At 40.0% G+C, this 19,007-nt stretch overlaps 1 protein-coding gene and 1 long non-coding RNA gene across 13 annotated transcripts in view; one reads left to right on the top strand and one right to left on the bottom strand.

The window, feature by feature from the left end:
- arap2 (ArfGAP with RhoGAP domain, ankyrin repeat and PH domain 2) overlaps nucleotides 1-19,007 on the bottom strand; it is a 473,297-nt gene that overhangs the window by 60,476 nt on the left and 393,814 nt on the right. For all 12 annotated transcript variants that reach the window (XM_069924984.1, XM_069924989.1, XM_069924990.1 and 9 more), the window contains 3 exons: nucleotides 14,608-14,682; nucleotides 10,912-11,029; nucleotides 3,629-3,757 (listed from right to left, as the gene is read on the bottom strand). In XM_069924984.1, the coding sequence (XP_069781085.1) occupies nucleotides 3,629-3,757; nucleotides 10,912-11,029; nucleotides 14,608-14,682 (322 nt within the window). The remainder of the gene's footprint in view (nucleotides 1-3,628; nucleotides 3,758-10,911; nucleotides 11,030-14,607; nucleotides 14,683-19,007) is intronic.
- On the top strand, nucleotides 3,055-18,978 carry LOC138757511 (uncharacterized). Its single transcript, XR_011353636.1, has 3 exons — nucleotides 3,055-3,415; nucleotides 4,218-4,391; nucleotides 18,819-18,978. It is a non-coding gene; the product is annotated as an uncharacterized lncRNA (long non-coding RNA).

Here is a 19,007-nt window from a genome sequence, read left to right as displayed (position 1 = left end):
TTTCTTTACACTACAACTCTCTGCTTTCTTCCTACAAGCCAATTTTTTATTCACACAGCCAAGGTTCCACTGATCTCATGCCCCATGACTTTCTAGATAAGTCTCTTGTGGGGGACCTTTGTCAAATGCCTTGTTAAAATCCATGTAGACCACATCTACCGCCCTACCCTCATCAATTTATTTTGTTACCTCATCAATTCTGTTCTTTCAATTGACCTTTGTTAGGATTTTAAATATTTTTTTGTTTAATAACATATGCTGATGACATTACTGTAACCTATTTGTGAAAATTTTTAATAAGTGTATAAAATAGTGTAAATCTTAATCATTAATTTATTTAAAAAAACCAAAATAATTAATCTTCAGCCAGTAAATCAAACCAAATTAAACATTTCTAAACCATTTCAAAAATGCACCTAACACCAAATACCATGCTTTTTTATCCATTACTGAACATTTCAAGTTTGGAGCTAAATTCACACCAGTATTGGACATCTAGGAATTTTATTTACATTTTTCCCAACTCTGTAGCAACTCACATTTTCTATGTTTCTATGACAGTTTTGACAGAGAAACTGTTGAGATCTTATTTTAGTGAAGGGGAATTATTCACAATATTTATGTGGTAGATCCAGTAAAGGTTCTGGTCAATAGTGACCCCAAGATGTTGGTGGTGGACACCGTAAAGGATGAGTAGTCTGTTTTTTTTCCTATTAGAGGTGATCATTATCTCGGACTTTTGTGCAATAAATATTATTTGCATTTACTACTTTGGCTGAATGCCATACAGGTAGGCCTGAAATCCTTCATTTGTTGAGGTGTTGCTAATAGAATTGAGCATGGTGCAAACATTTCTAACTTTGACATTACAACTGTGGGAAAATGATCGATGAAGTTGCTAATGTTGCAAGTACATTGGAAGAGTTTTGTCTTCAACACTGCCTTCAGGTCATCCTGCAGTGATGCTTTGGGATGCAGATTATATAGCCAACCACACAACAACATCTTGTGTTTTGAGATCCAAATCAATTAGAACATAGTCACCTTGATGCCCATTTATTTCAGTTTTACCAAGGCACCTTGATGATGCCTCACTTAGAGAAACGTTGCCTTCAAGTCACGGGCCATCATGGTTAATTCTGATCTTGTGCACCAAGGCTTTGATATGGTTTGGAAAATGAATATTCCAGGAAAAACTCAAACTGAGCATTAGACACCAAACTATTGAAGAGTACATGGTGCCAGACAGCACTGTCAACAATAACTTGGATAATTTTGCAAATTTTTGAGATCTGCCTGTGTGGCAACTATCTGCTTTGGATGCAAATTGTGCACTTCTCTTCAGTGGAGAGACTGGGCGCAGACTGGGAGATCACTTCACTGAGCACCTTCGGTCTGTCCGCATCAGTGAAAGGGATCTCCCAGTGGCCAACCATACTCATGTTTGTCCATGCGCTCATACTATCCACCTGTAAATTGGAGGAACAGCACTTGTTTTCCATCTGGGCACTCACCAGCTGGATGGCGTTAACATCGACTTCTCTGTTTTCTGCCAACTTGCGCGCCATCTTCCCTGCCATCCCTTCCCCTTGTCTTCTTTCCATCCCATCCCCTTCCCTCTCAATTCACTCAACCATCCCTTCTCCCACTGCTTGTTGCTCTGCCCTTCCTCCCTTCTCCACCTTTTATCTCCTGATGTTGGGACCATGCTCCTCCCCCAATACCTTTATGTTTGGATGCCTGCTGACATTTTTTCATTCTTTAATGAAGGTCTCAAGGGTGAAACATTGGTTATGTATATTTATCTTTTCCATTTAAAGTACAGTGATTGACCTTCTGAGTTTCTCCAGCACTGTGTTTTCACTTGTTATCATTGAGGATGGCATGTTACCAGACCAGAGTTTATTCCTCCACTGGCTGTTTAATTGTCCATCATCATTAAGCTGGTTGGACTGCAGAGCAGTGGCTATTGTGCATGCAGTCCTGTGTTGCAACACTTTTCTCTGTACACCTGGTGCTGGTCCCCACATAACGTTCTACATTTTTCATTGACGGTAATCATACAATCAGGGATATATATGCATTGTCGTGAGATCTGGAACCACATTGAAAATAGAGCACATTCGTCAATGTTATTTTGGTGTTTTATTGTGAACATTAAAATTAATGGAAAGGAAAATTGTGCAGTGCTCCAATTGCGATTGGATTTTACAGTCCAATCAAAGTTTTCAAGTACTGTCCATCACTTGTTTTAGTTAGAAGGTAAAACATGCTTCATTCCCCAATAATCCTGTCACTGAAATCAATATCCTTCCTGCTGCCTGGGTGATTTGCAATCACCACAATAAGCTCATCTCAAACTGATATTATCTCCCATCTTCCAGTCACATACCCAAGCCTCACAGACACAACACCACCAACCGGCAACTCTAGCCCCTTTCACACTGGCACTTTGTCCTAGTAATTGACGGCCAGTCTATTGGTTAAGGCTCCAGTGTGAAAGGTCCTTAATCGGCAAGCAGGTGTCAAATCGCGCCGGGGATGGTACAACCTTGGTAGGTAGTATCGTCCCCGGCGTCTAATGACGCCTGCGTGCTGATTAGCCCAGTGTGAAAGGGATACATAGGATAAAGCAGTGACATGTTGATTATATTTTTGTGTAAAAGCAGGAACATGAAGGAAATAAAAGAGCAAAAAGGTATAAACTTTTCCAACCTACAGAAACCTTAATAAATTTCTAAAGGACCGTGGGAAAGATGCATGGGAGAGAGAGATGGCGGTTCTTCCCTCCCAGAATTCCATGCAGCAGAGAAACCCCTTCACGAGTGCTCCATGCATACAGCGCTTTCTCTGCCCTCGGAATTCTAGGAGGGCAGGTCCACCATTGGTCTTTATAAATTGAGAGGCCATGCTTCGATATGACTTTACCACAGTCTTTTATACATTTATAAAGGTTTATATAGGTTGTCACAATAACAGTGGCTGACAAACTCATATCATACTATGATGTACATAAACCTTGATTATGTTATCATTAAGCATGTTTAATTTTGTTCGAATATAAGATCAGAATATGTTGATCAGCATTTAGGGCAAGTCCACCATCGCTCGACACGTCACTCAGATGTCACTGGGAGAGGATAGAATCCTCTAACCCTGGGGGTGCCTTGTGATGAGTGTGAAAGGACACAGAGAACTGGTTAACAGTGGTGCAGTGTGAAAGGCAAAAACGGCTTCTTTAACCGGTTCATTGAACAGCATAACTACTGGTTAGCCAGTGTGAAAAGGGCTCCTGCATTAACTTTCTAGAACTCTGAACTCAACACCACTACAACATACAAAGACTGCAACATTTCTTCAGATCAATCTGAATTGAGCAACCTTCATTAGAACAGGCCACGTGGATATTCAACAGGTCTACATTAAAAATTATATCCTTTTTTGGTGTAAAATTACATGCTAACTTAATTGGGAGATGCAGATTGTGGGATTCTAAAATGAAGCTGTCAAATGCAACTTGGTTAACTATTAGCAGACAAGGAAAATTGAGATGCATTTATAGTTTTGTTTTCTATGTATATGCAATAATCTGGTTTCATTAAAAACATGTCAAAGTTGACATTCCTACCCAGGTAGCTTTTGATTGTGTTTGCAACTTGAAATTGTTTAGTGATCAAGTAGGCAGATTCAGGTTCTGGCAGCATACTCCACTGAAGAACCTGTTCCAGAACATTCTCTTGGTAGTGCAATGCTCTCTCTGTGGAGAAGGGAAGATATAGCAAATATATTTATTAGTAAATGAGAAATATTATTTATTCCTTTCTTAACTTCTAACATAAAATAACAATGAACAGTGAGCCAAATTAAGGAGACATTTAAATAAATATAAACAATTTATCTCATTCTTTACAATATCAGTTATCAGTTTAACGTAACAATTTCTTCAAGCACCACTCAAGAAAATGTAAAATAATTAGCTTCATAGAAATCAATCTAGATTTTATTAGGTTATTTGACAATCAATTCAAACCTCTCACTCCCTTGTTGTCAATTTCCAAGTACTTATCAGTTTCTTGGTATCAAAAGTGTGGCAGCATTAAATAATAAAAAAATAAATATAGTACAATTGCAATTATCTGAAATCGGATTCTTAGTTATCTGAAAATATTGAAAAATTTTGGATACATGAAATCCTCATTTACCCCAAATTTTTTCAGAGCCAAACTGACCGGGGACGTCGGGCTCCCAGGCGTGGCAACAGCAGACCTCGAGCTCCCGGCAGCAGCGGGGACCTCAATCTCTGGGCAGGAGTGGGACCTTCGGCCTCCCGGTATGAGCGAGGTCTCAGTGGGGAAGTGTTGGTGATGGGCAGTGGCTAGCATTTTTTTTGGGTGAGAAACATTATTTTAATGCTTAAAAAGAATTGTTGTTTATTGCTGTTTAAACACTGTTACAATCATTTGCTGTTGCTATTGGGCTGTTTTAAAAAAAATGACTGGCTCTCCGAAAAAAAAAGTTTATCTGAAATGGCCCGGTCCTGACCATTTTGGAAAATTGGAGTTGTACTGTAGTTGGATTGAAAACACCAAGAGCACACTTCTTCACAGCATCTTGTTTAAAAAGTGGGCCATGTTGTTCAGATAGTAATTGGCCCAGCTTTGACACCCACAGCTCACCAGACACCTGGGAAACACCAAAATTGAAATCAAGCCTGGCCATTCTTTGTGATCCTCAGGGCCTCCGAGAAGAACAATATTCTCCTTTCAGTGTCCACACAAGAGGTAGTTTTAGGGCCCAATTATCCACCTGCTTTCTGATAAGTGAACAAATATTAAGTAAATATGAAAGTCTGCAGACACCGTGGTTGAAGCAAAGACACAATTCTAGAGAACTTTAGCAGTTCAAACAGTGTACTTTAGATAGCAAAGATAAAGATACATAACCAATGTTTTGGGCTTGAGCCCTTCATCAAGGTATCAAGGTTTTAACAGCAGATTTCTTTGTAGGTTGTATGGCCTCAGCAACATATGCCAATAAAAGAGAAGTGTTGTTTTGATAACAGTTGGATAGAAGACTCCTGTGGGGCCAATGTCACCATTCATAAGCAGAAGTCTCTACTTTTCTGGAGATCCCAACAAAATGCCTGGTATAAAGAGAGAAGTCAGGGCCAAGGGTTGAGGTTTTTGATTGGGGAAAAGCTAGATTTGAGGAGATGCGAAAGGACTTGCAGGGTGTGCATTGGGACAATTTGTTTTATGGGCAGGATGTAGTAGAGAGATGGAAGTCTTTTAAAGATCAGATTTTGAGAGTGCAAAAGCTTTATGTTCCTGTTAGGTTAAAAGGAGGGGCAAAAGGTTTGAGAGAGCCGTGGTTTTCAAGGAATATTGGAAACTTGGTTCGAAGAAAAAGGAAGGCGTACATTAGATATTAGAAGCATGGAGTTAAGGAGATGTTTGAAAGATACATTGAATGTAAGAGGAATCTTAAGAGAGGAATTAGGAAAGCTAAAAGGTACGAGGAAACTATGGCAAGCAGGGTGAAAACTAATCCAAAAGAGTTCTACAAATATGTTAATGGTAAAAGGAAAGCTAGAGACAAAATTGGTCCCTTAGAAAATCAGAGCGGAAAACTGTGTGTGGAGCCAAGAGAAATGGGGGAGATATTGAACAGTTTCTTTTCTTCGGTATTTACTAAGGAGAAGGGAGATGTGAGGTAAAAAAAAGCAAATTGGATAAATATGGGGAATATAGAGATTACAAAAGATGTAGTTTTAGGGCTTTTTAAGAATATAAAGGTGGATAAGTCTCCGGGACCAGACGGGATCTTGCCCAGGACATTGAGAGAAGTGAAGGAGGAAATAGCAGAGGCTCTGGCGGTAATTTTCCAAATGTCATTAGATATGGGGATAGTGCCGGAGGATTGGCGCATTGCGCATGTGGTTCCGTTATTTAAAAAGGGTTCAAGGAGGAAGCCTGGCAACTATCTGCCTGTAAGTTTGACGACTGTGGTAGGTAAATTAATGGAGAAAATTCTTAGAGATAGTACTTATAAACATCTGGATAGACAGGGTCTGATCAGGAGCACTCAACATGGATTTGTGGGAGGAAGGTCATGTTTGACCAATCTGATTGAATTTTTTGAAGAGGTGACTAGGAATGTGGATGAGGGTAGCGCAGTGGATGTTGTCTATATGGACTTCAGTAAGGCCTTCGATAAGGTACCACATGGAAGGTTAGTTAGGAAGGTGCAGTCTTTAGGTATAAATTTTGAGATAGTCAAATGGATTGAACATTGGCTGAAAGGGAGAGGCCAGAGAGTGGTAGTGGATAATTATCTGTCAGGTTGGAGGCCGGTGACCAATGGTGTGCCTCAAGGATCTGTATTGGGCCCATTGTTGATCGTTATATACATTAATGATCTAGATGATGGGGTGGTGAATTGGATTAGTAAATATGCAGACGATACTAAGATGGGTGGAATGGTGGATAATGAAGAAGGTTTTCAAGGATTGCAGAGGGATTTGGGCTGCTTAGAAAAGTGGGCTGAAAAATGGCAGATGGAATTTAATGCTGATAAGTGTGAGGTGCTTCATTTTGGTAAGAAGAATCAGAACAGGACATACGTGGTAAATGGGAGAGCATTGATGAATACAGAAGAGCAGAAAGATTTAGGAGTAATGGTACATCGTTCCTTGAAGGTAGAAACTCACGTGAATAGGGTGGTGAAGAAGGCTTTTAGTATGCTGGCCTTTATCAATCATTGCATGGAATATAGGAGTTGGGAGGTGATGTTGAGATTGTATAAGATGTTGGTGCGGCCTAATTTGGAGTTCTGTGTGCAGTTCTGGTCGCCTAATTATAGGAAGGATATAAACAGAGTGGAGAGAGTGCAGAGAAGGTTTACCAGAATGTTACCTGGGTTTAAGCATCTAGAGTATAGGGAGAGATTGGACAGATTAGGTCTTTATTCTTTGGAGCGTAGAAGGTTTAGAGGGGATTTGATAGAAGTATTTAAGATTATGAAAGGGATAGACAGAGTGGATGTGGATAGACTATTTCCGTTAAGAGGAGGAAAGATTAAAACAAGAGGACATGAGTTAAGAATTAAGGGGCAGAGGTTTAGAGGTAACATGAGGGGGAACTTCTTTACTCAGAGAGTGGTAGCCGTGTGGAATGAGCTTCCGGGAGAAATAGTGGCGGCGGAGTCAATTGTATTATTTAAGAAAAGGTTGGACAGGTATATGGATGAGAAGAAGGTGGAGGGTTATGGGCATTGTGCAGGGAGGTGGGACTAGAGAGGGGTGTTTGGTTCGGTTCGGACTAGAAGGGCCTAATGGCCTGTTTCCGTGCTGTAAATTGTTATGTTATATGTTGTGTTATCATTATATCACTGATTTTGACAACACAAAATCAACCAGTGAACTCCACCAAGACATTTTCAACTGTGGGAACACTTGCGCCCTGCCCCCACACCCGCCTCCCCCATCATAGCAAGATAATGCAGCATCAAGATTTCACTTAAAAATACATAGCTGGCTGTAAAACATGGGGATATTCTGATATTATGAGTCCTTTATAGTTTATGATGTGATAATAGGTCTGTGATGGATAAGAAAGGAAAGGAAAACACAGCAGACCATTATTCGATTACTCTGAATTACAAATATCCCAGGCAAGGTTCACACTGTGACACAACCAAAGATAATCAAGACTACATTTCAATTTCCGATACACAAATGTATGTTTTGTTCATTTTCCACAGTAGGTCAGTCATTGGGCGTGATGGAATGTATTGATCATGGCAAGAAAACCTTGAAAACATGGTGGTCAACCACCTTCTTGTGTCAATGCAGTCATGATGGTGGAGACACCCTGCAATTGTGTCGGCAAGGAACGTGCTGTTGAAGTAGCTCTGGTTCAGCAGTTACAGTGCATTTTGTAGACGGCACATACCGGAGCCACTGTATGACATTGGTATTTGGAATGAATGCTTTGGACTCCAATCAATTTGTCTGCCTTGTCATTGCTGCACTCATCCATGCAACTGAGGAGATTTTCATCACGTGCCTTGAAGACAACAGAATGCCAACAGGGTATCAAGAGATGAATCACGGCCTGTGAGATTAACCAGGCACCAACCTGCTCTTGTAACCACAATATTTACGTGGAGCAAAAAACAAACCCAAGCAGCTAGATTAACACTGCGGATCAGGCAGCGATGGTTGATGTTTCAGGTCAAGACCTTGCATGGGAATGAGAGTGTAAAGGGGAAGTAGTTAATAGAAAGAGGTGAGGAGGGCTGCATGAGCTGGAAAGGGTCATGGCTGATCCTTATGGGGGTGGGGGCAATGGATTGATGGGCCGAGGGAGCCAAGTGCGGAAGGGGTGGGGTAGCAACAGAAGCCGAGAGGTGATAAGTGGAGACAACAAAGGGCTGCAGATTCTGGAAATAGATCAGAAAGCTAGAGTGGAACCAGAGTATGGAGGGATGATGGTCAGATTGGTACATTCGGGGGAAGAGGATCCATTGGGTTAAGTATATGGGTAAGAGGCAGATGGAGCTAACTGGGGGAGGGGCACACCACAAGAAGTCGGAGCAGAATTAAGCCATACAGCACATCAAACCTGCTCTGCCATTCAAATCATAGTTGATGTATTTTTTCTCTCAATTCCATTCTCCTGCCATCTCCCCATAACCTTTGGCATCCTCACGACTCAATAACCTCTCAACCTTCACTCTGCAAATACCCAATGGCTTTGCCTCCACAGCTGTTTGTGGCAATGTATTCTGCAAATTCACCAGCCTCAAGCTGAAGAAACTTCTCCTCAGTCCTGTCTAAAGGGACAACCTTTTATTCTGAAAGAAAAGGGCAACAGGGAGCTGGTGGATGGGGAGGTGAGAGGGTTGGGTTGGAATGTCAGAGGACCTAGTTTTAACCGGAGAGAGAAATTATAGAAATTAATGCTAATAGGTTACCCAGGCAGAATATGATCTGTTGCTCTTTTTGTTTGTTTGGCTTCACCTTGGGAGTGGAGGATAGCCAGATTAGTGTGGAAACAGGAACAGGAGTTAAAATAGCTTGCCCACCAGAAGGTCAAAATGGCCATTTTGTATAGAGGACATTGCCAATGTAATCATCTGATCAGCCGACTTTCTCCAGCGACTCATGGTTTGCTTCAGATTCATGTCTCCATAGCATTCACGTAGTTGGCCCTACTGTATTTCTAGTAAATTGGATGCTGATGGTGGGGAAGTCAGCAATGGCAATACCACCACTCGTCGAGAATAGATAGATAGGCTCACTCCGGTTGGAGATGGTCTCTGACTGATGCCTTTGTTGGGCAGATGTTACTCGATTCCTATTTCAGAGGGATTAAATAGATAGGCAGTGGCTGGTGGTCGGTCACCAGGATAAAGGGGTGGAAAACAAGTCCTTCATTTTGCTGGAAGACTGGCATTTATGGTGCCTAGCAGTAGAGCAGGTTTAGAATTTACTCTGAGGGATCATCTGCCTTGTTACATGCTCCCAATCAATGACTGTTCAAGGTTAGCCCTGAACAGTTAATGACCATACTGGTCATAATATGGATGGCAACACTGCAAGGATTAATGACCATACTGATCATAATATGGATGGCAACACTGCAAGGAACAAAGCAAAGTGAAAAGTAAGTTCCTTTCAGTTCAACTTTCTTTCAGTTAATATTTTTCAGTTGTGTTCATGATTTGCAATTTTTGTGTTTTTAAGAAGTTTCACCAGCATAAATTTTGCTTTAAGAAATGAGTTTTAAAGTATGAACCATTACAGGAAGGACATGGAGGCTTTGGAGAGGGCACAGAAGAGATTTACAGGCTGAGCGACAAGGAGAGATGGACAAACTTGAGTTGTTTTCTGTGGAGCATTGAAAGCTGATGGGAGACTTGATAAGAGTTTATAAAATTATGAGTGGCACAGATTGGGCAGACAGTCAGAGTCTTTTACCCCTGGGTAAAAATGTCACATACTTGACGTCATGTGTTTAAGGTGATGGGAAAGGGGAAGTTGGCTTTTACACAGAGTGGAAAAGAGCTGCCACAAGTCATTGTGGAAACAGGTATTGTAGTAATGTTTAAGAGACATCTAGATAACATATAAAAATGCAGGAAATGGAGGAATATGGATCATGTGCAAACAGCAGATTTTAATTTGGCATCATGTTCAGTACAGACATCGCGGGTCAAAGTGAATGTTCCTGTGTTGTACTGTCCTATGATAAAAATTACCTGCTTCATTTGTATTAGCTGTGAAATATTTCTGCTCAACTTGGGTAGCTGATAGAGCTGGAGCTAAGTTTTAGTTGGCTGTCAAAACTTTCAGAAAGTGGCCTTCTACAATTCAAAAAACACACTGAAATGCTAGAGGAACTCAGATGGTCTTTTCAGTGTCTATAGGAGACAAAGATGTTGGCGACGTTTCGGACCTGAATCCTTCTTCAAGAAATAAGTAGTATAATCCTGAAATGACCACTGGCTTATTCTGCTTATTTCTTGAAGAAGGGCTCAGGCCCAAAACGTCGGCGATATATCTTTGTCTTCTGTAGATGTTGAAAAGGCTGGATGAGATCCTCCAGCATTTCAGTGTGTTTTTACAACAATCACAGCAGCTGCAGACTTTCATGTTTCCCTTTCTTCAACAAGTAATTTGTTTTCTCTGCTGGACTCTGGGCTGCTAAGAGGATAGATATCATTTGCATTTGGATTGTGAAATTAAGGCTTTTGGTGACTGTGGGTTTTAGCCTCTCATCATCAATAGACCAGCCATTTTAAAGGCAACGAATAAACAGTCATTGACAAGAGGAGACATCACTGTGTTTTGAAACAACATGCAATCATCTTGTTTGAAATTTTAATTTTAAAGTGTTAATATCCTACCAAGGTCTCCATTCTCGATCACTTCAAATGTGGCCCAAACAACATTCTCCTCAATAATGATGCTCTTCGTTTCCAAGACAGCGTGAGTCAGTTCTCCAGCAGTCATTGTCGGAGATACCTGTAAAGCACAATGTTTAAAAAAGGCTTTCATTTCACATTCAAATACAGAGAGCTGTCAGAATGGGAAAATGGTAAAAGTAGCTGCCAAAATTACTGGTTAAAATTACTTGAAACCAAATCAATTGATTTGATAAATATGCTGTTGATAAATGCTATGTCTCAAATTCCAAAAATATTGTAATTCAAACAATAATTCTGATCTCAAACTATTTTCAAATCATTTGATATTATTCATTACAATCCATTTATTGAAACAGATTAACAGAAAGGTGACACAAAATTCTGAAATAAAAAGCCCATGGCATTTTCTGAAGTGAACATAGCAAACATTCTCCGATCATTCATCACAATTTAAGCATACGCACATTAACTGATCTGTCCCTCTGTGAAGCTGGTTTTCATAATATGGCTGCTAGATTTTCCTGTGAAAAGACTTATTTCAAAGCAGCTTACTGCCTGTGGCTCATTTTGTGATATTTGTGACAACATGTCCTGGGTTGAATAAAACTGCCAGATCTTCAAGTAATTCAAAAGGAAGAATGCAGAACAATTTTAATGATCGGAGTAATGGAACTTTAATCTCCCAATGCCGTCTATCACACTAGAACAGTAGAAACAAAAAAAATCTGTGAATGTCTATTAGGCAACTGCTAAATGAGTAGGCATTTTCAAAAAAAAATTAAGCATTTTTTTCTCCCAGACAATCCAAGTTGGCCTGATCTGATATTTCATTTTTTTTTAAATTTCATTCAAACTACTAATGATCTTCGCTTCTAAGATGGTGAGTCATTCCTTTGCAGATGTAGCAAGAGACTATGCAAATTTATGTATGTGATGAAGGGATCTCTCTGCACCCAAACATTGCAGAGATGCTTTCAGATTGCAATACAATGTAATTACTACACAGTAATGTTATTGAGCGGTACATCATTTTATACCTTGGGTCTCTGGGAGCATCTGAACCATATAATATGTAACGACCCAGTTCAAAGTTGTAATGTAAGCAGAGTGTCAGCTATTTCTTTCCATAGTAATATACAATATCCTACTGAGCCAGCAGCTAAGTAGCAAAGTAGCCAAACGACCTACATTTTATCACATTGATGAGACTGCACAGAATATTATGTGCAGTTCTGGACACTCAGCTGAAGGAAAGGTGTTATTAAGTTGGAAAGTGCACAGAAATGATTCACAAGAATCAAGGTCTGGGATTCTTGAATTATGAGGAGAGGCTGTGACTCTTCTTCCTGGAGCATTGGAGGCTGAGGTGGCAAGTTGGGGGATATGGGGGGGGGGGGAGAAATGGGACATGTAGGGGTGGGTCGGGGGGGGAACAAATAGAGATTTATAAAATTACAAGTGGTGCACACAAGGCAAATTATCACACTTTTCCTCCCAGAGTAGAAGTGAAAACTAGAGGGCATTGATTTAAGGTGAGAAGGGAAAGTTTTAAAAAAGGACTCTTTGCACAGAGTGCTGGGTATATGGAACGAGCTGCCGAAGAGACTGATAAAGGCAGGGACAATTATCATGTTCAAAAGACAGGTGGATTAATAGGAAGGTATAGAAGAATATAAGATGCATACAGGCAAACAGGACTAGCTTGGTCAGTAAGGACAAATTGGGCTGAAGGGCCTGTTTCCGTGCCAAAGAATTCTATGACTCTATGACACTGGTTAAGAAAGGTCTCATTCTAAAGGTGCAGAATAAGACCTTCAACACATATCTGTGCTGATCTGCGGGATAATATATTTCAATATGAAGGACTGACGTTGATTGCAATAAAATCATTTGCATAATGCTGAAGCAGGGGTTGAACCATCAACATGAGGATGCCACACAGCTTGTTTCATTCAGCTGTAAAGAGCATAAACAACAAAGGAATGAACCCAATCCCAAGAAAATGTTGCTATTTACTTTCCTCCACTCAAAGAAATAATTTGCACAAACCTCTGCTGCCTGTTAATTCGCCAACTTTGTATCTGTGCCACTTCTAGCCGTGATGTGCTGAGTACTTTAGGCTTGTTGATAAGCCCATTAAATAGCACCTAATATAGTTCAAGTTTATTATCATCTGACTGTACATGCATACAAGATGAAATAGCGTTTCTCCAGGCCATGGTACACAATTATTATCGATGGATAGATAGATAGATAGACACACATAAAAATATAATACAAAATAAACATGTATAAATATTTGGAATAATTTACTAGTTTCATTTATAAGAGACGCAAGGTTGCAGAATACTATTCATTAGCCTCAAAACCTGCAGGAAGAAGCCATTTCCCAGACTGACAGTCCTGATTTTGATGCTCCTGTACCTCCTTCCTAATGGTAGCCTGGAAGTCCATCAACTGCATTACCCTCATCAACTCTCTCCATTACATCATGAAAAAAAGTCATGTACTGTTGAGACACGAATTAACCTGAACAAATATTGAGGCAGGATAGCAACCAACCACCTGGAGACTGAGCTTTAAATCACAGAACAGTCAATCACCAATTGAATTTAATAGGCCTGACTATTTGCCCGGTGGGCACTTTGACTAAAAAAAACAGCTGGATTCAAATAATCCATTGATTTTTGAAACACAAGTTTAAAAATCACACTGGATATTTTAAAAATCTGTGATCATAAATGTGCCGGATTATTGCAAACATTCAAATGCTTTGAAGAAAGAAGGCCTCACCTTTGTGTCTGACTGCAACAGAATTCTAAAGCGATGTGTCTGACAGTTGTTGTTTGACCTAACCACTGCAGGGCCCATGAAAGGGAATCAAATTTCCATTAAACTGCTTGAGTGGCTTGAGCTACAGCCAGAATTCCTTGATGAAGGACTCAAGCACGAAACATTGGTTATGTATCTTTATCTTTGCTATATAAAGGATGCTGTTTGATCAGCCGAGTTTCTCCAGTTTTGTATTTTTACGTCAACCACAGTGTCTGTGGACTTTCATGTTTTACTTCTGTGAACTGGTGGGGGAGCAGGACCATTGAATAAATGCTAGCCTATCCTCAGCTCTAATCCTTGATGCTTACTGAAAATATAATTTTTCAAGCAAAACGTTATGGATGAAAAAGATTTTTAAAAATCTGAATTATGAAAGCACAGATGGAAATCCGTTTACTACTTTTCAAATCAAAATTCTTCATTATCAAAATATGGTGACAATTAGGAAACTTTTGTCGTCCATTTATTTTGTATAGGCGGAAACCCTTGTCTTATACACCTGAATAATTAGCTTAGCATCATTATTATGGACACACGGACTGAGTTTTGATGCAGGCTGAGTTGCCAAGCTCTGCCTCTGCCTACCTAATTAAGGAGGAAGTTTGAATAATCAGCCGGTGTTCAGTGAGCACACAATCCACTTAACTTTAATATGCTCATGAAATGTATCTATGGAAACCAAAACCAGTTTTGGACAATTGTGCATGTGTAAAAATTGTTTACATGGCTACTTTAAAATTGAAGTTAATTAACTCTATTAAAGGAAGGCACATTTGAAAAGACTGGTGGTGAGGTTGCCACATTTGACTGATTACACGGAACATTGAAGCAAATACCTACCCTAATAATGATACAACAGTCAGCCTCCTTCTTTTCCAGATATACTTCAAGGATGAGATCCCCAGCTTGTGCAATCTAAAGAAAACAATTTCCACAACACTTTACATTCTCTTAGCTGTATCAAATACTAATGCTGACAGTTTTATTTTTGGAATCTGCAAGAGGAAAAAGATTTTTAAGAGTTGTCTTTTCCATTTTTTTTTAAAGTTTTGTCTCAGTTAACAAAAAAGTACCCAATGAGAGATTTAAACCGCCGCAAAATAAATACTAATCCAAGCTGTGCTTTCAGCCATCTGTCGAAACAACTTCAATTTATACAGTGTATATTGTATGTAACTTGGCCAAAACATCCCAAGTCACATCAAAGGAGCCTGATCAAATAAAGCTTTACCCTGGACAACATAAGAAGGTGTTAGCACAAGTGACCAAAGGTGGGATTTAAGAATCATCTCAGAAGAGAGATGTTGACAGAAGAACATGGTTTGTGAGAGAATTCCAGAGCCTAGGGCCTTCACACTGCTGCTGTGTGATTAATGAGGGTGATAGGAGGGAATACTGGCATCTTGAATGGATGTAGAATTGGAGGATGTCGCAGAGAAAGGAAGATGTCAAGGCCATGGAAAGAATCAGAAGATGAAAGTTCTCAAAATGAAGAATTGTTTAGCTGGGAGGCAGTGTAGGTGAGAGGGCATTGATTCACAGTATTGTGTGCAGTGTGTTGGATGATCCTATATTGACTGAGAGTGAAATAAGGCAGGAGTACACATCCAATCTTGATATCTATTTTTAATACTCTGGAATACAATAATATTTTAGAGCAGACAATAATGGAGCAGCAGTTGTGATTTTGAGCAAGCATTACCGGCAAATTTAAACTACCAAATAGTTTAGAAACTTCCACTGTCCTCACACATCTATTGGTAAATGTGTTGTTGGTGAAACTCAGGCAAGAGAAAATTTCCAGGACCACAAGGATGACACACTGGGACAGCAGATAAAGCTGCTGCCACACAACCCTGCCCCTTGTAGAACTTGTACACTCTCTTTATTTCCCACAGATTTCCCCTCGGTTAGTTCCCACATCCCAGAAAACGAGTTATCAGGTTAAAGGTCCAAAATAAATTGTTCTGTGAAAAGGTTGTGTGGCCATAGAGTTCGGGTGTAAGGGATGGGGATGGTATGGAAGGTTTATGGACAAGAGAGAGAATAGAATAAAATAAAATAAATGGGGGGGGGGGGGAGTAGAAATAAATGGGATGCTTTGAGCTGATAGTGGTCTCCCTCATAAGGAAACATGGTCTCATTCCTTTTGAGGCAAGGTCAATAAAAAAAGCTGACCTCAGCATTTTAATTCACTACACTGAGATCCACTAGCAGCTACTGCAAAGAGTTGTTGCATCTCTTTTTCAAATAGCACACATCATTAACAAATATCACAGTACTGTTGTTAATGAAATGCATTATGTCCAGTGGAAAGTAAATGTGATGTCGCTGGTAAGAAAAAAAAAATCAGTTGAAACGATTTCTCCCCTATGCCAACCCTACATCCACAACAAACGCTATTTCCTTTCCAGAACAAAACCATCCATTGTGCAAAAAAACCCCAAGTAATTATAAATTCCAGACTAACAGTCAATTATTTGGTCAAAGAATAGTTATATAATTAGCTTTACCTCTTTATAAAATATCGCATAATTAAACTATAAATGACTCTTATTCTAATTGAATTAAAGCTCTAATTCCTTTGTTAAAAGTTATTAAAATGTGCAGTTTTTGGGCTGATTAAAAATTTGTAACAAACACAGATGAATTAAATGGATATTCTTTTATCCCAAAGCAATTATGGTAGCTAATTGCAAATACAAGCAATAAATATACCCATGCTTTTGTTTAAAGATTCTTTGTTCTTGGAACTTGTGACTGATTTATTATCAGGCAATCTCCAGTTGTCACAATGGCTGGTGATTGGCTGTTTTTTAAGAAACATTATATCTTGTGCAGATGGGTTTCCTCTTGGCACTTGGCAGATGATTCAAAGATACAAAAGATAAATTTACAATTTTGCACAATCAAGTCAGGGACGATCTGAAACTAGGAGGTGACCTGTATGTTACATGCCACTGTGACATGTTTCCCTTGTTCTTTTCTGTCCAATGTTATGGGCTAAGGGATAGCATGGGAGTACAATTGGTGGACCACTGTGTGCAACCTATATATGGTATGAACTACACACATAAAACAATGGTAGTGGATGGGGTGAGATACTCAGTGACAGTAGCAGGCATAATCAATGATCTGGAACTATTCTGGATGGCATTTCATCATACACCTCAACTCAGTCTTCTTGTCCATCTTTCAGGATTGAAGTAGATTTGATTCCACTCCAGTTCTATGGGGTTTCAGATGACCATTGAAACTAACACGGGACTCTCAGATTCTGTGACAGATGTGATGGGAGTGGGTGTGGACATGGATAGTTCAGGGGGCGATGTGCTCCTTCCATTATTTTCCATTGGGCTTTTGCATCTGATGAAGAACTGCAAACCTCTCGATACTCTACTGAACGTTTCCCTCCATTTTGATTATTAGTGTGAAAGAAGTCACAAGTTTTTCGAAGGTTTTGCGACTATCCTTAGATTGTTTCCTTTTCCAACTGGTAATCTCCAACTCTGACAGAGCTCAGAAAAGAGCAGAAATTATGGGCTGGATTTCTTGTAATTAGAAACTCATTAGGGCAATATGACAACCATTCCTTCGGCCACTTGGAGAATGAAGAGAAGTCTTCCAATAATCTCCCATGTGGCAGGTAGCAGGAGATTGCTCTATAGTCACTAGAATCTATTTTGTCTCTTTTCTTTGAAGACAGCAACAATTATGATGTTGCACAGATCTTTTCACATGGCTTTCTCTTCCTAAATAAGTAGAATGAGATTGTGAATTTGCTTCTGAAATGATAATCAAATAGATGCTGAGTTAAAGAAGGAAAACATTATACCTATGAGACTTCTTATCAGTCTGGAGAGTGTAGAAGGTGGACCAGAGAGTTTGCTTTGAGCTGGAGCCATGGACACACTTGAAGAGGAGAAAGCCATGGTAGATATTGACTGGTTCTCTGCCTCAATCAGGGCACTTTGTTAATTATTTTCAGCAGGTTGCTTCTTCAGTGCTTGGGCTGCAGATGGCCTTGTTGGGACTGAACAAACTGTGCACCTCATGGTTATGAGTGGATTGTTGTAGCTTCTGTGTGTACTCTTTCCACCCAGCATATGTTCCTTGTTCAGCATATATCCTTCTTCAGATATATCTTCATGAGACGTAATAGATTTTCCAATCCAAGATTACTTTGTGCTGATGGTTATAATTGACAATCTCCTAGTCATTATCATGGAATCAGTCCTGGAATCCCCTCATGGAGAAGGTATGAGGTTGTCCCTGAAAAGGGGAGCTGGCGGAGATCTGGACTAGTCTTGTGGGATGAGGAAGATGAATCCCTGGGAGCGATGCATTAGGACTCAACAAACCAACCACAGCATTCTGGGATACTCAGCTCTGACAGTACCAAGGAAGTAATAGTGGCTAACTGCAAGGTCCCCAGAGCCTCTATGGCAGCCTGGGAGAACTCCTTAATGGAATGAAGGCCTGAGACTGTGCAGCTGTGTGACCTAGGGAGATGCCAGTCACAGGAACTATCAGAAGACTTACTGTAACCTTTATTAAGGGTCTCAACAGCTCAGACACCACCAGCTGTCCAAGTGAAAATGTACCTGAGGCACTGATACACTATGGACAATAAACCGATTCCTGAAATTTTATTTAAGGCTCAAGTGGTAAGGACAGCATGGAAAGGACTTAGAGTGTGGCAATGATAAGAGACAAAGAGGTTGGGAGAGTTAATGGTAAGAAAAAAAGAAGAGGTTGTGGTGGACCAAAATCACTGAAGGGATGAGCAGGCTGTGCCAGAGCTCAAGGGATAGGAGATAAGAAGAGGCACCAAGAGGGTGGGAGGTAGTTAGTGGGACACCAGAGAAAAGATTCAGGGTCAGTAAAGACTGAGAGCAAGAATGATCGAAGAAGGCAAGGAAATGAATGAGGAGGCAGTGAGGAAGAGTATTACTGCCTTACAGGTTATGCAGAGCCTTTGATGTGGGTCATTTGTTGCAAAATTCTTTGTCTCTATATGAATAGGGCATATTCTTTGATGTATTTTTCAGAAGTCTGACATCTGGTGATATTCACAAGAGGCTACAGAATAGAATTGATAGAGAAGATGCAAGACACAAAGATGGAAGGAAGTTCGAAGCAATAGATGCAAGAAAAACGGATTGAAACCTTGCCTTGTGATAATGCTTGAAATATACTGAGATGCAATGATGTGATTCCTTTACATTTTTGAATTAATG

The sequence above is a fragment of the Narcine bancroftii genome, chromosome 3, assembly GCF_036971445.1.
Source record: "Narcine bancroftii isolate sNarBan1 chromosome 3, sNarBan1.hap1, whole genome shotgun sequence".
Taxonomy (NCBI): Eukaryota; Metazoa; Chordata; class Chondrichthyes; order Torpediniformes; family Narcinidae; genus Narcine; species Narcine bancroftii.
The sequence above is the reverse complement of the archived record's forward strand: the minus strand, read 5'-3'. Positions and strand labels throughout refer to the sequence as shown.